General features: G+C 38.1%; 1 protein-coding gene across 1 annotated transcript in view; it reads right to left on the bottom strand.

The window, feature by feature from the left end:
• The window catches only part of LOC309573943 (cytosolic phospholipase A2 epsilon-like), a gene marked incomplete at its 3' end in the record, with an annotated part of 31,647 nt that extends 23,971 nt beyond the window's left edge, over window positions 1-7,676 (bottom strand). Inside the window, exons 1-3 of the mRNA XM_082283210.1 lie at window positions 7,587-7,676; window positions 7,158-7,241; window positions 2,630-2,705 (exon numbers count right to left, since the gene is read on the bottom strand). Of these exons, the coding sequence (XP_082139336.1) occupies window positions 2,630-2,705; window positions 7,158-7,241; window positions 7,587-7,613 (187 nt within the window). The 5' untranslated portion in view covers window positions 7,614-7,676. The remainder of the gene's footprint in view (window positions 1-2,629; window positions 2,706-7,157; window positions 7,242-7,586) is intronic.
• Between the last annotated feature and the right edge of the window lie 1,362 nt (window positions 7,677-9,038).

Consider the following 9,038-nt stretch of genomic DNA (forward strand, 5'->3'; position numbering starts at 1 on the left):
AGGTCTGTCAAGAGCATTTGCATGGTAAGATAAGACAAGACAGAAACCAATTATATGTAGCATGAAGCAGATGCCAGAGAGGAACATCACTGGAGTATAGAGGAGACCACAAAAGGGGTGGGGTGACAGCAGGGATATCAAAGGGGCCAATTGATCCAGTGAGGAGGAGTGGACTGTTTTCTTTTCGGTTTAATTTTTTTCTTTGTGTGCCAAGCTCCACCATCATGTGTTGTCTACAGGCAAAGGTGTAACATCAGATTTCAGGATAAGCTTGGATTTCATCCAAGGCTCATGAAACACATCCCATGGATCCTGAGGTGCATATTTAAAAAAACAGCCAAGATTAAGTTGGGTGCACGTGACAGTGAGGAACGTCAGTGGAAATATACAGAAGTGGTGTTCCCTGAAGCCAGGATTTGGCAAGTAAGTCAAGGAAAAATGTAGAAACTTTATGACCAAACAAACTGGTGTAACTGCACTTGCAACAAACTGAGAGAAAATTGTGGAATGGAGCACTGCACATACTGAAAAAGATGGGAAGCCAGAATGCAGGCGGTAAAAGCAAGTCATAGAAGTGTCTGCAGTTGATTAAAAAGGTGGCTTGTTCCTGGATTTGATTCAGGGAGGATGAAAATCTAGGGAAGTCTGAAATACGTTATTACAAAAATTGTCAGTCTTCTACAGATATCTCACAGTCAGTATCTGTATCAGATGCTTATGATCAGTTTTCCAGGGGGAAGATCATATTGCTGAGAAAAGGCTAAGTAAACATAATTTCATTATTCTCATTAGCACACGCTAGCATGTGTAGTTATTTCAGTTTTCTGATACTTCAAATGCATTCAAATGTTAAAATCAAAACACTAAGCTAAAAGAACATCAACAGCAGTGCAAAATCAAGCACTTGAAAGCTACAATATATCTTTCTTGAATTGTCCTGAAGTTTTTAAATCACAGTGTATCACACTATTTTTCCTGTGAGACTCCAACTTCTTTGAAAGCAGAGGTAGGTTGCTGCTCAGTCAACAAAGAGCTACCTGATATTTGTCTTCCTTGTTCAACAGCATCCTGGTCTACCGTGCTTCATTCTATGACACCCTTAACAGAGAGGCTCAAACAGGCTCATAGAGCAGATTGGGAATTACTGACAGAAAGAAAAGACATTTTTTTCTTCACCAGCTGGTCCCCAAGTCTTATTTACTGGTAATTAACAAAAGAACCTGAGAATACTTCTCACTGTTTCTAGGCCTTACCTCACATCTTAAATTAAAATCTCTCTACAGTAGTAGGAGATTCAATATGAGTACATCATCTAAATAGATGAGAGAGAGACCAAATGTGTTGGAGAAGATACTCTATGCTTTGTAGACAGGGCAACAGAGGCACAGAATGTTTGGATGTATAAATTTGCCTAAACTTCTTAAGCAACAAGTCTGTGAACAGAGCTAAAAACTGAGCCCACATATCCTGAGCTCTACTTCAGGGGTATACATTTTGGTGATAACCAGAATTTTCAAAATGTCTACATCTCACTAAGTGAGACTTCTCAGAAATCTCCCTGTCCTCAAGGTCACAACTGTAACACTATTTTCTGAAACTGCAGCATCATTTTACTTCATGGAATCCCTTTGCATAAGCAGCTGAATCATAGTTCTTATCTTCTTGTTCAATTTTCATTCTAGATCAAAGTTGATACTAAGAGAAGTTAAATCAACAATTCGAAGGAATGAAGGTGAGGTCTTGCATACACACGCAGTGTTTCACAGCTCTCAAAAGGAACAGAAATTAGTTCAACTTTCTTTGTTATACTACAATATTTTTTCTATTCTCTGCAAACCAATATTACAGACAACATGAACTGAACCCTTCTCTCCACTTGATTGGAAAACTGACAAGGGTGACATCCATGCTCTTGAAACACCAAAGTGAGTGAAATACGAAGAGATGGTGAGAAATTTTATCTGTAAGATATTATGGATTCAGCAAACTTCATCATGATCTCCCAAAAAGGAAAGAAAATGCAAAACAAGAGAAGGAAGAACAGTACGGTAAAGGGAAATGCAAAACTGTGCTATTAGTGATGTGTCAAGTTCATGAGACACATGTAGGAACAGCAGGAGAAAATTCTCTAGAGAAAAACCTCTGTGAATGTGAGCCACCAGGCAAGGACTGGCCAAATATCACAGATTTTCAGAACACTTTGCATGTAAGCTGTAACATACCATGTACCAAAAAGATTTCTGTTAGACAACTTTCACTGGTGGGCAAGAGTCAGCTGATGTCATGATGCTCAGGACAACCAAAGAATCAGGATAGACTGGTGTGTAAGTATTTCAGCTCTATATTCTATGCATTTGTCATGGACATGTTATATAAACATCTGTGTGTTAAAACTCATGTTAAGATATTTTCAAACCCCTAAAAAGCCAACTTCTCAGATAAATAATGTGGAAAAAACCCAAGAAACCCCTGAAATTGCAATTAAATATTCTGTGGCATAAATTGTCTCCAACTGTGATTTCTTAGCTAGTATGATGGTGTTTTGCATTTGTGCAGTATCTAGCACAAGCAGGGGCTGATACAATAATTTGACAATGGTGTAACATCAATAAGAAAATCTGGTACTTACAAGTATCTGCCTGATGAGCATTTTTCAGCTTTATGATTCTTACAGTAAGCAAGGAGTAAGGTGTTATTTCTTCCTGCTGAAAAAAAAAAAACCAAAGGAGACGTATTTTAAAGTTTTGAATATGTGTGTTGACTGTAATGCAATCAAACACTGAAAAGAATGAAGGTTCTGCTGAAGTTGTCTCTTCCAGTTGGCATCACAGCAAAAATAGGCAGCAAAATGCACTTTTCTCCACAAACTTCATTGACCCCGAAAGCCTGTAGTTATCTAAGCACACAAAGAGAAGGTGTGGAAAGAGAAGATGAATAGCAAAGTTAAGATGGGGTAAATAAGCTGACAAAGTTCATTTAGCCAGTAACATTAAATTGTACACATGACCATCAGCAGCCAATATGAAGACAAAATTCAGTGAATCCAGAAATAAGAGATGCTTCAAATTTGGTTGGCTATTGACCAAGAGCCTCTGTTGTGCTGTAGATAGAATCGAGGCCTATACAAAAGATTCCACTTTTAATGCGGTGCTTGGATAATTGGAGAGAAGGGGGGGAAAAGGTCTTTCTACGTTTTCTTGCTTGTTTTTAAAAGAATCATTTCCATAAGAGAGAGATGACTAAGAATGAGTGTTAGCACCTTAGGGAATGTCTCAGGACTACGCAACACACAGCTTTGGACAAACACTCCTAGCTTGCTTTTTGGGAGCACAGGTTTTCCTTACCAAGGATGGTTATCTGATTGATAGACATGGAATAGTTCTGACTAAAATCCTTAATTTCAAAGAAAGCTATCTCCAATTCCTTGTTGAAGGTGCCAGGCCTGACCATCTGGGTCAGTAAAAGTTGTGACAATCACATGTGCTTGATGGATTTTACATCTTCAGAGAACATGCTCATCATGTCCCCTAGCAGCAGCTAGAGCAAGTAGGGTATCAGCAAAACCAAGGAGAAAATAGACAATATTTACTATGACTCCAGCAGACAAGGTTATATTGATTCCCCAACTGTGGGAACAGTAGGGAAAAAAATTATCAAAACAGCTGAGGCTTATAGAAAGGAGAGAGAACTGCATCATGGTTGGACTAAAGAGACTGAATGAAAAGGGTAAATGAGCACGGGGGATGGCTCCCTCTATCACTGTTCAGGGACAGAAGCAGAAGAAAAGAAGGAATTTAAGAAATTTCAAATTGTATTAATAAGTTCTGGAGTTGATGTGTGATTATAGTAGTAACAGGTCTTGTTAGATAGAAGGAGTAACAAAATTACTGCAGTGAATGTCTGAGGATGGGGCTTTGCACTGGAAAGAAAATGCAAACTGTCAATTCCTGAGGTCTGACTGCTACTGCTCTGTGAAGAGCTTTAATCTGCATACAAAGATGTTATCAGCAGATCCTGAACTGGGTATCTCCAATAAAAGGGGAAGGTATATATAGTATATCTATAAATAATAGGCATATAAAAAAGTCACCTTGAGTTAGTCAGGCTATGAAATAATAAGGAATTTTTTAAGGACTTCTGAGAAAAGCATTAATGAAAAAAAAATACTACAACATTAAAATGAGGCAGATTTAGGAGCAGGGAAGTGTTAGTTTGCAGTTCTAGTAGCAAGGGTCTGTGGAAGTTACAAAATGGCCAAACTTGTTATGATGCCATTTGTGTATTTGCAAAAAGATACTGACAAATAATACTGAAGGCACAGTATATATTGGATCAAGCAATAGGTGGCCACTTCAGTGACCAGTAGGTAGGTGGTCATTGATATTCAGAAAGAGCTCTAGGAGAAGTTCAGATAATGGCAGAAGACAAACAGATCACTAATTCTCAGTAAAGTCACAACATGAAACATCATCAACAAGAATGGGTGGCCAAAGAAAGAAGCTGTCATGAAAGCTAATGACCAAAATCTGGAAAAGATAATCTGCAGTGAAATAGTGGAGAGCTGCTGGAAGATGATGAAATAATTAGATGTTATCTATTTTCTGAGAAACTTAATTAAAATTACAGGGAGAAACTCTGGAGTGAAATAAGAGAAAGCACATACAGAGGTGCTGCTACTGTGACAAAAGTCAAAGACTGATAAAAAGATCGAAGTATAAGAAATCAGTGAGACAAGACAGTACATCAGCTGAAGTGTGTAGAGTGTTGGGCCATGGGGAATCCATCATGACAAAATTTAGCTTAACCTTTCAAATAATTTCCATCTCTATAAGAATGAAAGACATGAAGGTCATAAAAGGAAATTGCACAAAAAATGCAGTAATTTCCAGGCTACGAAGTTGTCCAGTAAAATGGCAAGATTGATGTCTTTATAAAATGCTGGGTAATTGAAAGGCATGTTAAATAGAAGATAGCCAGTGCCTAATATAACCACAAGGCTTGCCCATAAGCTCAAGCTTGTGACGAGGAATCATATCAGAATGTCTTCAGTGAGATGACTGGTTAAAATGCTAACACTTTTTGCTGTGAGGTGCAGAAGCAGCACACCCAAAACAACAAGTGGGCTAAGTTCTCTTTATAAGGCTACAAAGAATAGAATATCTCCGCTTCTGGGTGGGTGTATTCCAAAGCTAAAAAATAAATTAATCCCTGTTGCTCAGTCATATGTAAAACACAGGATATTTTACATGGCTGTGTTCTAAACAGGGGAGGTAAGATCTCAGCATTATCAGAACACAGGCTGAGCCAGCTCCACAAAATTGTGAATTGTTGTTACACTTTCCTGAAAATTTAGCAGTGGAGCATATTTGGCTTTGCACTACATGTGGACAACAGGTAAATTCCATGCACAGCCCCAAGCATGTTTTCCTAAACCAAATCCAGTAATTCAGTTTATCACACAGCTACACAAAGTCCTCTCAAATTGAAACGAGTTCTTAAGCAAATGTTTGAGCACTTGCATTTAGGAAAGCTTTATACCTGCTTACTTCTGGAACTCAAGGTCTGCTACAAGCATGTTATCCTTTCTAATAGCTCTCTACTAATGATTATCCTCCTGTTGAAGATGGCAAGCTATGACTTGCAAAAATTGAGGCAATTACCAAAAGCTACCCAGGAAACCCAGTAGCAGTAAGGGGCAGAAATTGGCCAGTTGAGACAAGCCTGTGCCTTTAACACCAGTTTTCTGCCAAGATTTACTACAGAGGAGAGCAGACATATTCAAAGCCAGGAGGTAAATAAAGAGTGTCTGAGAATATCTTTGTTGTTAAACACCTGTGGACAGCAAACACAACTTTCAGAAGTTCATTTGGCAGGGAGAAATTATGGCACGAATAATGAATTGAAGCTGTGGAAAGGGTCCCATAGCCCCCATTATGCAGGAGTTTATGGCCACAGGATTTCTTTTTTAATATTACTTCATGTATGTTCTAAAACACATGCTGGATTCATTAATCTTTACGTAAATGTAACTATGTCAGTGGTAAAGAAGGGTTGGTTGCTTTTAGCCATGGATATTCTAAACCAAAACACAACTTCAGTCTGAATACATTAAATCATTACAAAACTGCTAAGGAGATTGGGTCATTGTTTTCCCCAATAGCTGCTTTTCCTGCTTTAGTACATTCTTCTGCTGAGCTTTAGCATACACACAGAGCAAATTAGGAACACCTAAATGCCATGTCAGATTTGGTTATGTTACATTGCCATTTACAGCAAGTTTCACTCCCCACTAGTAGTTTGTCACCTTTTTGTACACTAATATCCATCTTTAGGAGCTGCCAGCATGCTGTTAACAAGAGATCAGTTTGCTCAATCAGTCTGATAAGGTTGTGACATATATAGGCAAAACAATGCTTGTAGTTTTCTATTCATTTTGAAGTCTGGTTCCATTAAAAAAAACAAACAAAAAACCATATATGAGCGCTATTGGCACTTGAATCACTCATCATTTAAGACGTCATCAAAAGTATTTCTTTTTGTTTGTAGCCCCCAGGTTTTACTTTGAGGCAGCTTGACACAATGCCAGCTGAAAAACTCATCACTGATAGAGATGCTACGTGTTTGATGCCGCTATATCTCTGTCAGAGGCCCTGCAAAAGTTGCTAGAGTTGTTCCAGTATTGTAAAGAGGTGCACAGAGATCAAAGTGGGCATTTGTTTTCAAAACTAGCATTAATGACCAAACCCCAAAGGTTCACCAACAACCATGCTCTGACTTTCCGACTCTGCCAGCATTTTCCATTCATTCTGGGCTAAAGCTCCACTAAGTCAATAAATGGCATTGCAAGAAGGCCGAAGTCAGTCTCACTTTAACAAAAAATCAAGAACATTTTCACTAAGGGATTTCTCTAAGGAATAAAACCATTAAAATAACACATTCTGTGTAAATAGATAAAGGAATGAAAAACTAATACTATGCAGATGTTGCATCTAAAGAAAATTTTCTTTCATTAAATATTCCTATTTCTATATAACCATGTGAATTTTTAATAATCAAATCGGGGGGGGGGAGGGGTGGGAGGGGGGAGGGAAGGTCCTACCCTGCTAAAAAAAGCACTGGTTTAGTCCCCAATATTTTTACTTTGTTGAAGTTGGTACCTTAGCATCATCACTTGGGGCTACATAGTGCATCATCCATTTTCTTTCTTCATTTTCCAAGGGGCTTGATTTTCTGCTTGAATGCTGCCGAGGGAAGAAGAACAGAGGATGAAAAAGAGAGTAAAGATCATTTTTTTTACTTATTTCAATTCCTCAGTGTAACATTCCAATGTGGAACAGGCAATTTGCACCTCCTCATTGTGGTGAATAAAATGAATGTGCCAGGAATGTGGCAGCACAATCTGTACTATATGGAAAGATTCTGACTCCAAGTCCTGGTAAGTGCAAATATCCAAGAAAGGGCAATCTTGTTTTCCTGGAAATTTATGTCCTACAGATAACAGGGGACTTGATCTGTTGTAGTTCACAGCAAAATCTAAAACAAAATCTCAAGAGACTCCTGCCAGCGTTGTTCTGTTTTCCACTTACCTGAGGTAAGGCAGAGGTTGATGCCATCGAGATCACTGCTACGTTAAAAGCAGCTGCTGTGAATGGCACCTTAGTACCAGGCTCCACAGGTGCCAGTGCCTCCTGAAACAAATTTACAATCTTGAAGAAGTGTCAGAAGCTGCTGAACAGGTGTTTTATTACACTGAGTCAGAGCTCCACCCGTCCATGATTTCTGAAACAGGGAAATTTCCCACCCACATTATTTGTCCAAAGAGCAGCTGCTGTAAGGTGTGAGCAGGTCTTGTGGCTGAGCAGAGCGTGCTGAGGGACCAAATCGTTCCCACCTGGGGCTCGAGGAAATGCAGTAGCAGCTGTAACCTGACTGATGACATGATAGAGATCATCCATGCAAGATAGCCTTACAGTGATATTCTAGAAGTGAGGATAGCAATAGCCTAATAAACACATCAACATATCTTCTCCATGCAAACACCTGAATTCCACACATGATTGCATCCATAATAAAAAATAAATTTAAAAAACAGATATGGAGATGATAATTAGAATGAAGACCTTCACATATGAAGATAATAAGAATTCTTCTGAAGGAACATTTTTCCCTGCACAGTGCTGTTGCATCATTTGTTTTTCTTGTAGTGTTCTATTTCAAAAGAAATTAAAGAAGGTATGATAAGCAACATTTCTTAGCTCTTTAAACCACATTGTATCACTTTTCCATTTGAAATGTCTTACTTATTTCTGGGCTTCACATTTAATACAGTATGCAGTTTAACAAATTTAAATGAGATTCAAACATTTCATCTTGAAAAATCATTAAATGTTTCCACAAACTACAATATTATTTTCTGATGCAAAAGTAGTCAGATTTCTGAGCAACTGTATTCAAATCATCATCTGGCTGGACACTATTAGCAGATTATTGGAATTTAATGGAGTGATCCTGTACATTTTGTTGTTGGATTTTTTTTACTCTAATGAGGATCTGCATGGGTTCAGCACACCTCTAGGAAGCTCAGTGATTAAATTTTCTAAGACATTATGCAAGCATTATTGGGCACATACGTTTGTACTGAAGGTCCTCCTGAATGATTAAAATTAGTGCTTATGAAAGAACTTGAGATTAATAGGATGACAAAGCATCCTGCTTCCTCTTAGAGATGGGCATACGTGTGAAATCACAGCCACTCTGACTGTGGTATGAGTTTGTATGGGGATCTTGACTGACAGAAACTAGACACAAACCCAATGACTTCTAGAAGCCTCATGACATACTTTTCTTACGCAAACAGAGGAATCAATATAAAAAATTGTCCTTACAAGAAGAACAAGTTAAGACAATCCAATCATCTTGCATCTGCAATATTCCATCTTTCCAAAAGTTTGATTTCTTAGGTTTAATTTTTTATCTACATTATCTTTTTTAGTTGTTGCTTTTTGAAATAAGCACATTTTTTTTATCACAAAATGCAA

This window comes from Coloeus monedula, assembly GCF_965178545.1.
Source record: "Coloeus monedula genome assembly, chromosome: 6".
In the NCBI taxonomy this organism is placed as follows: Eukaryota; Metazoa; Chordata; class Aves; order Passeriformes; family Corvidae; genus Coloeus; species Coloeus monedula.